This window comes from Mangifera indica, chromosome 5 (assembly GCF_011075055.1).
Source record: "Mangifera indica cultivar Alphonso chromosome 5, CATAS_Mindica_2.1, whole genome shotgun sequence".
Lineage (NCBI taxonomy): Eukaryota > Viridiplantae > Streptophyta > Magnoliopsida > Sapindales > Anacardiaceae > Mangifera > Mangifera indica.
The window spans coordinates 16,469,739-16,483,854 of NC_058141.1; the positions used below are offsets into that span (position 1 = coordinate 16,469,739).

The following is a 14,116-nucleotide window of genomic DNA, read 5'->3' on the forward strand; positions in this document are numbered from 1 at the left end:
TTCGAAACTTAAAAGGTAAAATGGATCATCAAACCTTGGGTGGAATCCAATTATTTGGCCTTACATACATGCACACATATCAGTGAAGTTAAACGACACCGTATAGCTCACGCTCTTTCATTACCACGTTATAGCCTTCGACGAAAACCCCTCAGAAACCCTAACACAAAGCTTATTCGTTTTGGGTCTCTCCAGTCTCCACCCCACTACCAGAAGCAAATTCAATGGCAAAAGAGCTTCCACCTAAAACAACACCGGGCAAAAGCTTTCTTGTGAAACCTAAATTGAAACCCAAAGCCAGAACCCTTTCTCAAACCCCAGAATCGAAATACTGGTCCTCCTTCAAAACCCAACAAATCCCTAATCTCATCTCCTCCATTAATTCTATCTCTTTCTCTCAAACCCCACCTCACCTCTTTGCCGCTGCTCATTCTGCTTCTCTCACTCTCTTTTCCTCCCAAACCCTCTCTCAACACTCCGTTATTTCCTCCTTCAAAGACGTCGTTTCCTGCTCTTCGTTTCGCTCTGATGGATCTCTCCTTGCCGCCTCTGATCTCTCCGGACTCATTCAAGTGTTCGATGTCAAAACGCGGACCCCACTTCGTCGCTTGAAGTCTCATGCTCGTCCGGTACATTTTGTTCAGTACCCATCTCTTGATAAGTTGCACGTTGTGTCTGGTGGTGATGATGGTATAGTTAAGTATTGGGATGTTGCTAGTGAGAATGTGGTGTTGGATTTGTTTGGACACAAGGATTACGTTAGATGCGGAGATTGTTCTCCTGTGAACGCTGAGATGTTTGTTACGGGGTCTTATGATCACACTGTGAAATTGTGGGATGTGAGAGTTGAGAATTCGAGGTCAGTGATGGAAGTGAATCATGGGAAACCAATAGAGGATGTTATGTTTTTGCCTTCAGGTGGATTGTTTGCGACTGCGGGTGGCAATAGTGTGAAAATTTGGGACTTGATTGGAGGGGGGAAGATGTTGTATTCCATGGAGAGTCATAATAAGACTGTTACTTCGATTTGTTTGGGGAGATTGGGTAATGAAAATGGAGAGGAGGCAATGCAATATAGGATTTTAAGTGTGGCTTTGGATGGGTATATGAAGGTTTTTGATTATATTAATATGAAGATTACTCATTCTATGAGGTTTCCGGCTCCACTTATGTCTGTTGCCTTTTCACCCGATGGCATGACCAGAGTTATTGGGACCTCAAATGGTAGTATATTTGCTGGTAGGAGGAAGAAGAAGGAAAATGAGGAGAGTGGGTTAGTGAATTTTTGGAGTATAGGCAGAGTAGAGGAGCCTCAAAAGAGGCTGTTGAGGCCCACTTATTTCAGGTATTTTCAGAGGGGGCAGAGTGAGAAGCCAAATGAAAGTGATTATTTGGTTGTGAGACCAAAGAAGTTGAAATTGGGAGAGCATGATAAATTGTTGAAGAAGTTTAGGCATAAGGAAGCCTTGGTGTGTGTGTTAAATGGTAAGAATCCAGAAAATGTGGTGGCTGTAATGGAGGAGTTGGTGGCTAGGAGGAAGTTATTGAAATGTGTTTCAAATTTGGATGACGAAGAGCTTGGGATGCTGTTGAGTTTTTTGCAGAAGCACTCCACAGTTCCAAGATACTCAGGGTTGTTGATGGGGTTGATGAAGAAGGTTCTCGAAATGCGAGCTGAAGATATCAAAGCTTCTGATATATTGAAGAATCATATTAGAAATCTGAAGCGATCTGTGGAAGAAGAGATAAGGATTCAACATTCATTGCAAGAGATACAGGGTATAATATCTCCTTTGTTGAGAATTGCTGGAAGAAGGTGAATTAATATCTTTTTTTACCTTTACTTTTATGATTTTTTTTCTCACAAGCTCTGAGATCATCTTCATGATTGCAATTTTGTTTAATCAGAAACAAATGTAGGTTTCCAGATTGTTTTTAACTTGACTGTACTGTAAGCTATTCTATTGGGCTAAGATGAATGTGCTAAAATGTCGTTTTTTATTTAACTACGGAATTGTCTCGCCCAGAAATGCTTCCAACCGAATGTAGCTTGTGGCAATGTGTTACAAATGGTTCATATTCTCTTCCCAGAAATTTCCGTTAGATAACCTCACCGTATTTTTTATCTGCTTTTCGACCACTGGTGAAATTACTTTACAACATGAAGATATAAACAATTAAATTTTCAAGCTATGAGATTGCTATTTGGAACTTCAATCTTCCTATAGTTGAAAATCCAAGTACAGAGAGTGAAAGTTAACAGGATACAGAGATACCCTGCCCTGCATATTCAACTACAAAAGGTTGTACCATGTTAATGATCTATTGTTAGATAACTCCATAAATAGTTAAAGAGTACCCTGCACTATTAGTGCCTACAAAACCCTGTTAGGACTCATATTAAGCTTGTCTCTAGTTAAGTTCATTCAATTCGGGTGTACTAAATAGATTAGAAACTGATAAGATTCCCATTTGTAAATCTGCGATTCTTACCAAACACAGCAACAAACAAATACAAATCCACAACCAATTGCACAGACCAAGACAAGACAAGAAGAATCTGATTTCTTATTTATCTAACCGAGCAGAAATTAAACAGTAAACCTCCCTCTTACTACAGTCATATCTGACGAACTCTTCCTAATCACCTCCTAAGTAGAAACTCCGACCATTTGAGGTGCCAGTAACCACCCTTGAAATTCAGTGACGTCTAAGTCAGAAGGTCAATCCTACCACCTTAAACACATCATTGATCAAAAATATTTATGCTTTGATATCTTAGCCTGAATACTGAACATCAACTGAGGATATGTGCTTGACAGTCGAGACAAGTTGGATCTGTGTAGAACTTAGTTTCTATGACTCTGTTTTGTCGGAGAGCTTAGTCAGGACCCTAACAAACAGTCGCTGTTTCTTCATTTTATTAGACATTACACGCAAAATGTTGGTACAATTAAATTCAGGAATATTCAGTCATTAAACATTCCAACACTTTTCAAAAAAATATGCCATATAATTTACCTCCAAATATGAAAAGCCAATCATTCCTGATGCCACATGTAATTATAAAGACAACCTTGTTTCAGCTAAACATGAACAGCAGACCAGTTGATAAAGATAACAGTATAATTTATGGCACAAGGTCAATATGATGATGCAAATAGCCATTTTGTAAGACTCTTGGCCCCATCATCCATGGTGTTGAAAAGCAATAAAAATTGCTGCCACAGCCAACTTCATGCAGCTGAGCAATGCCAAATCGCAAACCTAAGATCATGCAGTTTCAGCCAATGAGTTAATTAGGAGCTTATAACCTTCTGGTACTGCCGTCTGTGTCAGCACACATTGTGTCAGTGCAGGTATGTCAGAATTTAGGTCGAGAAACCTTGCTAGAAATAGCAACAAATGAAAATCTGAAATTCGCTTGACTAGAGGAAGATTTGGTGACCGGTCCAGATGACTCTTAAGTGCCCTCATTGTTGCTTGGATGCTACGGTTCTCAATGGGAAAAGTAGATGAAAGAGGGCCCTGTACCAAAATAAAAGGTTAGTGCAATAGCAGAATCAGGTAGTAAAACACTTGAGCATTTAGACCTAGTAAACAATCAAATCAGAAAGCCTCAAAATCAAAAGACTAGCAGAAAAGAGCTCCCCAGCCGTTAAAATAATTTTATCCTTTTAGAGCATGCATTAAATCACACCTAAATCTCAACTTGCAACATTGAACATAACCAGTTCCATCTCTACTTGTGAGGGTGCTCCAATCTCTTAGATCGGCTAGTCGCTAACTAATCTGCAGTTGCATGTCATCTCAGACGTTGTAATCAATGTTCAGGCACCAGAAAACCACAAGTTGCCAGTAAAATATTGACCATAGAGACTAGATGAAATGTCAACTTTTCAGTTGGAAAACAATAATACTCATTCTTTAGATGCTCAAGAGTTATTGGACAACAGTATTCAAGAGAGAGAAAACTGTGCTGATAATGTGACTCAAATAACCTAAATAAACTCACTGAAATGAACAACATATCTCAATTTTATTGGCAACAAAGTTTCATGAGCAGCATGTCAGAGAAACCATAAGTTAGAGCAATGACTCAGAACTCTAAAAATATCCATGCTCAAAAACTTACAGAACAACGCTACTCATTAAAAAGCATTCTAAGTGAAGATTAAACAAACCTCAAATATGACCCTAATTTAATCTCAAGCCTTAATTCTTATATTTGCCCCGTTATTTATGCAATAAAAACTGCCCTAATAAATGCACAAATAGGTTATCAATTATTTTATCATACAATTTAAAATACCTTCAATCATCAAGTCGAAAGGAATTCAGTAAAACAAAACGCACCTGGTGATCCAATATTTTTAAAACCACCAAGAAAAAATCATTATCAACCTCCTTAACATCCTTCACACCAACAACCACGTCCTTCTTCATCTTCGATAATTTGGGATCATCACCTTCCGAAATTTCAGTCTCGAACCATCCCTCCTTAAACAACCTGACGCACATATCACTCATTTGAAACGCTTCAAAATGAATTGCAGCAGTTCCATCTTCACTCACCTCCAACTTAACCACCGCCGTTATCCACTCCTCCATATTGCTCTCCGCGTGATACTCAACCGCCTGTAAAATTTCCCTGTTCGACAAAGTGTAATCCTTTTTATTCTGCATTATTGTTTGTGTGAAAATAAACCCTACTTTCTTCATCCCCAATCCAGCAGCAATCCCATCCACCAGTTTCTCCTCCTCCGGATCACGTAACATACAAAGTATCTCTTCCGTCCCCTGCTGCGGTGGCTCGTAGATGAAATTCACCTCCACCTTCTTGTCTTCCGACACCGTTCCGTACATAAATCCCCCGCGTTTGACGGCAAACGCCAGTGATTCGTTGACGTAATGCTGAAAAGCGTCAGCACAATCGCGGTCAAAAGAAACAGAATCACAATGCGGATTTTCCTGCCGCGTGACACGCATCTGTTTGGCAATCAGGTCGTCCATGGTCATCTTGCGGCCAAAAGATCCGGCTGGTTGGATAGCAGGGCCCTTGATGCTGCGTTCTCCTTCGTAAGACAAGAAAATTATTGAGCCATGGGAGATATTGAAAGAAGCTAAGGGCGTGTTTGGGTTGGACATATCGTTGAATTTTTGCAGATCGGATGGTGTTTTGGCTAACAATAGGTTTTGGTTAGTCGAAAGGGTTTGGTTTTGAACGGGAATTTGGAGCTGGGATTGGATTAGGGTTTTGAGCTGGGATACTGTGATGTTGGCGCTGTCAATAGTGATGCGCTCAACGCCATCTCTGCTACGGATGCGAAGCAGCATGTTTGCTTGAGAAATCAGAGGTGTTAAGATTGAATATTGTGGGGGAATTTAACAAGCCTCAGGAGAACAGGTGCTTGGAGTGACGAGTGGGAATTTAGTGAGTCAGCCTTTGGGATTTCTTGGGAAGGAAGACTGGGAGAAGACGAAAAAGTGCACGCAAAATTTATACTACTGCCATCTGTAACTATACGCCGTCGTTTCGGAACCGGATTCACCGTCACAGACTTCACTGTATGGTCCATCGTAATGAAGGTGAAACGGTTGGTTTAGGTAATGGATTGGATTTGGACTCCTTGCTGATTTGGGCTTCAACAAAATTTTAATATCATACATTGGCCTTGGTTAACAAAAAAGACTTTAGTCTTTCGATAAGTGCAAATTTGGTACTTTTAAACACAAAAGGTGTGAATTTGTGATTCAATCAAACCTTGGGTTGGATATCAAGTATTGAGACATTCTCAATGCACGTGTGAGAAAAATGTTTCAAAACTCTACGTGTAGGCAAACTCCACCTACAATCAATGCTCGAACTAATTCATTAATTTGCGGCTTAAGCCATTTCAAAGAACTCAAAAATAAAAAAGTTCCATCCTTTTCTTGCCGGTCATTACCTAGATGATTTATTGGCATGGATAACCTCTCGGTTCCTTAGAATTGCCTAAGAAATTGTGTAAATAACTACTTTCAAAAAGTGAGTGTAACCATTGAACATTGGAGGGTATGAGGATTCTCTTATTCCAATATTTAGCTCATCCTCATAGACTGGCAGAATGTCGAAGGCTTGTTTAAGTCAATGTAGCATGTCTGCTAAGTTATGTTTGATCACCTTCTTTGGAGAGGATTGAACATCATTCTGATGGTCGCATAGCCTGTCAAAGACATTCTTTAGCCATCTCGTGGTGGCAATGAGTGTATTGTATCTTTTTTACCTCAATAATTCTTTAATATTCCACCAATTGTAATTGGTCTAATCTTCCATTTCAAACAATATTACACCCAAAAACTGAATCCACATTCTGAAATTGACTAACTTCTATATAAATTTAAAAAAGTTTTTTGGGGCCTAAGATGAACAATATAGCTCTGCCCCAGGCCTTGTTAGCGTGCTTTCTAGGATATTTAATGTTGAGGCCGGCGACTTGAGGCTGTCTTTAGCTATCCCAAACATGCCTGAAGTCAGTCCTTGCCATGCTATTAGGACATCAAGACACTCTGGTCTAGCTTGTCCAACCCCTCCTTTCGTGATAAGCTGAGCCGAAGAAGAGTCTAATGGATGTTTTGACACTGTTTTCGTCTCTCTCACAAACCGGGCTTCGGCTTCAAGCCTTGCGCTCTCCCACTGAGCCATGTGGTCAAATTTCGTGGCGTCACTGGACTGACCAATGATGGAACCGAGTGCGTTGGTTGTCCGCTTATGGGTCACAGGATCAATTCCCATCTTGGTTAGTCTCTTCTTGAGACGTGTGTTCCAGTGGTTCTTTATTTCGTTGTCTGTTCTTTTCGGCAAATGAGCTGCTATGGCGGACCACCTGAACGAAACTATTCAGTGCATCATTAGAAATGAATCATTTTCATATTAATAATAGACTGTAAGACAGTAATAACGATAATATATATATATATATATATAAATAAATAAATAAAATACAGAAATCAATCAAAGTGTTTACCTGTTTCCAAGAAGAGCATGGAGTTGAATGATAGTATGTTCTTCTCGCAAACTGAAATTTCCTCTTTTGATGTCAGGGCTAAGGTAATTAATCCACCTCAATCTACAGCTCTTCCCGCATCTTTGGAGTCCTGTAACAAGCCAAAAGAGAGAAAGAGAAATTAACAAAAGAGTTTGTCATAGTGAATTATATGTAGCTTTGATCACTTCCCATTAAAATTACCAGCTTTTGCAGGCAACGTAGGCCAGTTTCCACGGCCATGTTGTTTAATGTAGTCAAAGAGTTTTCGGTCTTCTTCAGGAGTCCACGGCCGTTTCCTCAGACCCGCCTTGTTGCAACATGCAGAGCTACCCATTCTTGGAGCAGATGATCACGTATGAAACTTAAATATGTTTTAAGAATAAGGTTGCAGAGAAAGATAGACACTAAAGACTTCCATACATGGATTAAAAATAGAGAGGCAGTGGCCATATATAGAGCATTTGATGATTGAATGTATAGATCGTACAAAAAGTCTCAAGGCCGACTTACTATTGAACCCACCCCCGTGCATTGGTTCATCCTGGCAATGGGACAAAATAGTTGTTTCTTAATACATAGTTCTTGATGATGAAGGCAAGGAAAATATTTGATATTAAATTTTTTTAATATATTTTAAAATTAATATCTCAATATGTTTTTTAATTATAAGTAGTTCTAGTAATAAATTAACATAAAGTGTCCTTAGTTGAGTGCTAAAAATATTTTCGGAGAAAATGTTAATTTATGTCTGCATAGGTCAAATTGGTTTTTGTTTCCAAATCATTTTATCAGAAAAAAAATAAACGATAGATAGAGGGTAAAAGAAGCAATTTTCGAAGTTAACCAGAGTAAAGGTAAATTCAGTTACTTTCTAGGGTGTTGAGAATTTTTCACCAAACTTTATATAAAGTTACTCAAAGTCTCAAACATTGTATTCAATAGACAGTGGGGTCCAAATGCTACGCCGAAAATAGAAAAACAATATATTAATTCCAGAAAGCAGAGGTGGGTACACATTAGCCTTTTCGTGTAAACCATCAGAGCATACAATTAAATTAACGGTCAGATCTTATTGATTATTAATAAAATATGAAAATAAATAATAAATTATATTTTTTAATTAGTAATTCACAAGAAAAGAAAAGGTTGGTGTATTTTCAAAAATAAAATATAATTTATTATGTACTGATTTCAGTATTAAATACATTACCTAAAAAATTAAATGTGTACATGTGATCTTAATCAGTAGCATAAATCCACGTTTAAGTTGGTTGTTGTCGTGTTTATGTGAGACGTGGTGCCACACCAATATTTGGCCATATAACTATTTCCCACCAAACCTTCGATGAAATAACAGTTTTTCACCTATTAAATGGAAAATTCATTTTCTTTCGTGTTTATCAGTTTAGTTAGTGTAAATTTACTATATATTACTATTAAAATTACAAATATGCCTGTATTTATTCTTATCTTTTATTAAAATTAAGAAAATATTGTAAATTAATTATAGTTATATTGTTTTATTTTTTTCTTTTATTATTTTTTATTTCTTCTTTTATTCACCCGCTCCTCTAGGTTTACCATCATCACCACCACACTATCATTTAATCATCGTCATTCTCGAATTAGAAGTGCCGTAACACATTTTTCCATTCACCTGATTCTCTCGTCTTCACTATTGTCACCAACACAATCTCCATCATCTTAATCATCATTACATCACTGATACTGTATAATGCCCATTATCTCATGATCATCATTATCAAATTAGAAGTGACACATCACATCATTTTCTTCACCATTACTAGCAACACATTTTATACATCTCAGTAGTCATCGTTGCCACCACCCCATCATTTCATTGTCAAATTAGAAGTCGCACAATCCTTCACGCAATTTTCTCATCTTCACCGCCATGAATAATGGCATACCCATAATTTTTTTCCAAGAGGGTGCCTTTGCGGCTCCATCATTATTTGTACTTAATTAACTGGTTAAAATTTAAAAAAAAAAAAAAAAACTATAAACAACGTAAGTGATTGATATTTCAGAAAAAAAAAAAAAAAACCTACAATTCATATCAATTTTAAAAGACGAGATAAGACGAAATGATTCATATTATATGCGTCCTGAATAATTTTATAGGTGACTGGTAAGCCATTATGAACACAATTTCATATATTGTGTTGCAGGCACACCATCCAACTTGTACCACTTAACTCAAAGCATTATCTATCTCTAATAAATTTATTCAAAAAAGTTTTATAACTCGCACGACTCTTAAAAACAAAAGAAGAAGAAACATTCAGGTCTCACACCTCGAAAACAAAAAGAAGAACGAAAAATAATTTACTAGATTAAAAAGAAATTGACAAGACTCTTATGGGTGGTGCTGTAGTGGCCAGCAACCACAACGAGTTCAAGGACAAAAGTTGGTGTGTATGAAGTGATGGATATCAATTCAACTCATAGAGGGAAATTTTGCCTATGCAGGGAAGTTTTTTTGGGCTAAAAAGTTGGGCTTCATTCAAGTCAGTCTGTCTGGTCTAGTTCAATTGGGAGGCACACCCCTGGATGCGGTTTAATTTGGCAAATTAATAAAAACTGTATTTGTATTTGCGTAAAATGATTGAGACATGAGTATATATTTTAATGAAAATTATTATCAATATAATTTTAATACTGTAAAAAGGTAAAAAGGGACGTTTTTTTCGGAACCCCACATTGGTACGTTTGGTTGTCTTGTCCATTGAAGATTTGAAAACAAATAAAATAAAATTCACGAGGGATATACATAAGCGTTAGCGTCATCAAGATTTCCATCTCATCTGTTTTTCAAATTCAAATACTGCCTTTTTGGAGGGAGAACACAATCCCTTCGGCAATTCAATTGCCTTCTTCTCCTTGTAACGGGCCCGGAATTTTGGTGGGGCCTAATGGCAATCTATGTTCTCGTCTTTTGTCTCCTACTACCACCTGAACTGATTTTATTATTAGGATCGAAGAAGATTCAATCAGGGCCGCTCCTTCTCTCGATTTTATACAATACAATTGAAAGACAAAAACACCCTTCTCATTTAAATTTAATCATTTTATTTTTATATAATATAAAATGGATATTTATTTTTATTTATAAACATGTAAATTATAATTTGATTTATATGTCAGAATCACTATTTCCCACACAAACTTTGATAAAAGGATGATTTCTTACCTTTAAAGTTTGAAAAATTCATTCTCTTATTCTTCCATCAATTTCATCATTATCACACCATCATCTCATCATTATCACTAACCACATTTTACAGTGTTATCCTAGGATGAGATTAAGAAAAAGTTGTAGCACATATGATTGTAATTGACAGAGTAAAACTTTTGAGTATGTTCTTAGAGCAAATAAATGGGGTTGGCGATAAGCAAGAGAATAATAATATAGATTTTGATAGAGTAATAGATGATGAAGACAATTATAAGGGAATTATGAGATTCAGACCAGATGATGTCATATATGTCATTAATAATATGTAAGGTGACAAATTTAGAGAGAGGAAGAATATGTAGAGGCAATTATTATCAAGGATGGCAAAGTATTGGGTTGTGAGAGTGGAGCTGAAAAAGAGATGATGAAAACAATGGGAAAGGAAGAAAAAAGCACGGAGGAAAGAAAAAATGAAGAAAACAATTAAAGAGAAATTTTTCAAAAAATAAAGTAACCTTTATATATTTAATAAATGTTAATTAGGACATGATATGATAGAATTCCAAGTGAAATAATTTTTATACCCTTCCCCATCAACAGTTTACAATAACAGAATTAATGAACTAACAGGAAAATGAGACCTTTTAAACTTGAAAGATGAACAAGAAATTGTGACATACATGATGCTTCCTGGGAATTGTAGGCAGACAGGTCTCAATCTAACGGGAAGAAAGAAGAGCAAGGTAGGGTTACGCTTTATCGTAAAAGCAGACAGTGGACAAAAGATAAAATAAAAAAGAAATAAAATTCATTCCCCTTTTACCTTTCCCCAACAATCACGCGAATGCCCAAAAGGGATCTCTTATTGTTGGAAATATCAAACTTGTCCCCTGTTCATTCTCCAATTTCGCCCACCACTCAGTCATTTCACAAGTCATGTTCAACAACTTTGACCAATCACATAATTTCTTTGCCATTTGTCAACTCCGTGGTAAATATTAATTCTTATTACAACCAAAAATTAGATTTAAATATAGATTAATAGTTTGATTATATAATATTTATATATTAAGGTAATAATTAAAAAATATAAATTATAACGCTGAGTTTCGATAATAAGTAAATACAGTTTTCTTACACGTGGCATATAAATAAGAAAGAAGAATAGTGGTGATAAAGTGAAGGGCGTGAGAAAATTTGAAACGAGTGGCCGTTAGAACTTTGAAGTCCACCCGACATAAATGCAACCATAAAACCAACTCTCTCTAACTCAACCTGAAATTTAAATTTTCTCCTCACTTGACCACAAAGAGAGATTCATCTTGAAGAATGACTGGGCTAGTAATGGTGAGAGCTGGTTGTGGTGGTGGCGGCGCTGGTGGTAAGGGAAACAAAGGAACGAGACGGAGTGAGGAAGAGGAGAATCAGCTCTCTTTGGTGGAGATTCTTATAGCAGCTCTGAAAAAATCAATGATGTCTTGTCATCTTGATGGGGATGAAGATATTATTTATACGGTTGATAATATGGAGATCGGGTGGCCTACTAATGTAGAACACATAACTCACGTCACCTTTGATCCCTTCAGTGGCTTCCTTGGTCTTCCTGTTGAGCTCCAAGTTGAGGTCCCAAGCCAAGTTCCAAGTGCTAGGTATTCATTTCGTTAATTTTATATGATTGTTCTTGTTCCATTTTTAATTACTCTTTATTTATACTTTAGAATGTTTGAAATTTGAATGTCTGCTCTTATGCACGGATAGACAAGGCAGATCTTTAAATGAGCTAGGGTGTAATTTCATTCAAGCTGAAATTTGGTTCTTCAAGCTTATGTTGATGGGATTCTGAACCATATAACACGGTGGAGAGGTTAATCAAACACCCTTTTGAAGTGCTAAACCTTCTTCTCGCTGCTGTTGAGTAAAGTGGCTGAGTATATAATCTGTTGAGTCCTTCCATGGTTTCTATGTAGAGAAAAGAGATTCCTATTAATACTAATTGCTCTTGTTATAAACATACAGTCATAAATGAGATGTAGGAATTGTTTTAAGGCATTACATTGACCACTTGAGATTTCTTTAGCCGTAGGAAAGAAAACTCCAATAAATAAAAAAAAATATCTTTTTTCGTTCCAATGTAGTGTCTGGATTTCCACTTTAATTTGCAATTTCAACATTCCAGTCCATTTGTTTGTTTTATATTTCCTGTTAACTCTTTTCTCTGGATATATGTATTATTTTTAACGAACATTTTCTGTGTCTCGTCCATGGACTTGTCTCTCCACTTTCTAATTTTGCAGTGCCAGTGTGTTTGGCGTTTCAGCTGAATCAATGCAATGTTCTTTTGATTCGGGAGGGAATCGTGTCCCCACTATTCTCTTGCTAATGCAGGAACGTTTATACTCACAAGGAGGCCTTAAGGTACTTGATGTTCAATTTTGACGTTAGTTCACCTGCATACAGTATATATGAGCATCAAGTTCCTCACCATTTTTTGAGTGGCTTTGTAGGCAGAGGGAATTTTCCGGATAAACCCCGAGAATAGTCAAGAGGAGCATGTCAGAGACCAGCTGAACAGGGGCATTGTGCCAGACAATATCGATGTCCATTGTCTGGCTGGCCTTATAAAAGCCTGGTTCCGAGAACTTCCATCTGGTGTGCTGGATGGACTCTCACCAGAGCAAGTTCTTGATTGCAATACAGAAGAAGAATCTGTTGAGCTTGTGAAGCAGTTGAAACCAACTGAGGCTGCATTGCTCAATTGGGCTGTTGAGCTTATGGTTGATGTTGTGGAGGAAGAAGAATCCAACAAAATGAATGCAAGAAACATTGCGATGGTTTTTGCTCCAAATATGACACAGGTTATTAGAAGTCATCTATCTTAGCTGTCTAAAATTGTTAGTTGTTTTCATGTGAGTAGTCAAATAGCAGACTAACAACATAATGCAAATTGTTTTTGCTCGGTTAGATGTCTGATCCATTGACGGCTTTGATGCATGCTGTTCAAGTGATGAACTTGCTCAAGACCCTAATTACAAAGACTCTGAGGGAACGTGAAGATTCACCAACCGGAGGATATTCACCAATGTCATCACATTCATCTGATCAGCAAACTGATGAGGAGTTTGATAGTCAGCAAGAGATGGACAGCAGCTGTGAATTGAAGGGGCCAACATCAGAATATGTTGATAATGCACATTACAGTCACAGCAGTGAAGATGATGAAATTGAGTCACTCGGTTTAGTAGAAGAATGCTTCTTGAGGCAATTGGATGAGAACAAAGATGTCTCAAATGGTTTCTTAAAGCAGCCAGTGGGTGCTTTGCGGGGAGAGTATGCAAGCCCCAGAAGTTTTTCTGAGTTAAATCCTGAGTCTGGTATTTCTTTTACTGATAGCAAAAATGATAATTCAAGCTCTTGCTCAAGTGATGGAGAAGACTCAAGGAAAAGTTCGATTGCTGTAGAACAAAAGAACAACAAAAAGGGCCCATCAAAATGCTGTGAAAACACTGAGGATGTGGAGATGGTTGAGAAAGTAGTGGAGTCAGCATCAATCATGCGTATCCAATAAATCTGTCTGTCTATCATTCTCACGGTTAGGAAAAATGCTTCATTCGCCCGTTTTGGTTTTCTTGCTCTCTCTTCAATCAGACTGTAGTTTCTGTAAATTGATAATGCTTGAATTTAGGGGGTGTGTTTGCTTTGTGGTGGATGATTGAGAGAGTCAGTCATGGTTCAGCTTGGGGCTGAACATGTTCTAAAATGTAAAACAAATTTAACCTCGACTTATTTAGAACGGAATTCAGTATTCCGGAATTCTATTTGTGGATGATTTCATATAGGGAGTTTGACCATGCATGTTTGATTTGTAGTATAACTTTCTTTGGCAATGAAA

General features: G+C 37.2%; 4 protein-coding genes across 4 annotated transcripts; 2 read left to right on the forward strand and 2 right to left on the reverse strand.

The window, feature by feature from the left end:
- The first annotated feature begins 119 nt into the window (after positions 1-119).
- LOC123216207 (protein SLOW WALKER 1-like) lies at positions 120-2,006 on the forward strand. The gene has a single exon (XM_044636605.1). The coding sequence runs from the start codon at positions 225-227 to the stop codon at positions 1,818-1,820; it is 1,596 nt and encodes a 531-aa protein (XP_044492540.1). The 5' UTR covers positions 120-224; the 3' UTR covers positions 1,821-2,006.
- A 986-nt stretch (positions 2,007-2,992) lies between these two features.
- Positions 2,993-5,483, reverse strand: LOC123216208 (NPL4-like protein 2). Its single transcript, XM_044636606.1, has 2 exons — positions 4,357-5,483; positions 2,993-3,528 (listed from the first exon to the last, which is right to left on the reverse strand). The coding sequence occupies exons 1-2, from the start codon at positions 5,335-5,337 to the stop codon at positions 3,274-3,276; spliced, it is 1,236 nt and encodes a 411-aa protein (XP_044492541.1). The 5' UTR covers positions 5,338-5,483; the 3' UTR covers positions 2,993-3,273.
- Positions 5,484-6,236: 753 nt separating this feature from the next.
- On the reverse strand, positions 6,237-7,561 carry LOC123216209 (transcription factor MYB106-like). The gene is made up of 3 exons (XM_044636607.1): positions 7,230-7,561; positions 7,008-7,137; positions 6,237-6,866 (listed from the first exon to the last, which is right to left on the reverse strand). The coding sequence occupies exons 1-3, from the start codon at positions 7,360-7,362 to the stop codon at positions 6,401-6,403; spliced, it is 729 nt and encodes a 242-aa protein (XP_044492542.1). The 5' UTR covers positions 7,363-7,561; the 3' UTR covers positions 6,237-6,400.
- Positions 7,562-11,439: 3,878 nt separating this feature from the next.
- LOC123215933 (rho GTPase-activating protein 2-like) lies at positions 11,440-14,058 on the forward strand. The gene is made up of 4 exons (XM_044636248.1): positions 11,440-11,876; positions 12,522-12,642; positions 12,732-13,082; positions 13,190-14,058. The coding sequence occupies exons 1-4, from the start codon at positions 11,557-11,559 to the stop codon at positions 13,790-13,792; spliced, it is 1,395 nt and encodes a 464-aa protein (XP_044492183.1). The 5' UTR covers positions 11,440-11,556; the 3' UTR covers positions 13,793-14,058.
- The last annotated feature ends 58 nt before the right edge of the window (positions 14,059-14,116 follow it).

Excerpts from the sequence above, each read along its gene's own strand:
- LOC123216207 (XM_044636605.1), top strand. The coding sequence starts at position 225 with ATGGCAAAAGAGCTTCCACCTAAAACAACACCGGGCAAAAGCTTTCTT.
- LOC123216208 (XM_044636606.1), bottom strand. The coding sequence starts at position 5,337 with ATGCTGCTTCGCATCCGTAGCAGAGATGGCGTTGAGCGCATCACTATT. Across the intron at positions 3,529-4,356 it reads TAAAAATATTGGATCACCAG|GGCCCTCTTTCATCTACTTT; the intron begins GTGCGTTTTGTT and ends ATTTTGGTACAG.
- LOC123216209 (XM_044636607.1), bottom strand. The coding sequence starts at position 7,362 with ATGGGTAGCTCTGCATGTTGCAACAAGGCGGGTCTGAGGAAACGGCCG. Across the intron at positions 7,138-7,229 it reads TACGTTGCCTGCAAAAGCTG|GACTCCAAAGATGCGGGAAG; the intron begins GTAATTTTAATG and ends GGCTTGTTACAG. Across the intron at positions 6,867-7,007 it reads CATGCTCTTCTTGGAAACAG|GTGGTCCGCCATAGCAGCTC; the intron begins GTAAACACTTTG and ends AGTTTCGTTCAG.
- LOC123215933 (XM_044636248.1), top strand. The coding sequence starts at position 11,557 with ATGACTGGGCTAGTAATGGTGAGAGCTGGTTGTGGTGGTGGCGGCGCT. Across the intron at positions 11,877-12,521 it reads AGCCAAGTTCCAAGTGCTAG|TGCCAGTGTGTTTGGCGTTT; the intron begins GTATTCATTTCG and ends CTAATTTTGCAG. Across the intron at positions 13,083-13,189 it reads TTGCTCCAAATATGACACAG|ATGTCTGATCCATTGACGGC; the intron begins GTTATTAGAAGT and ends TTGCTCGGTTAG.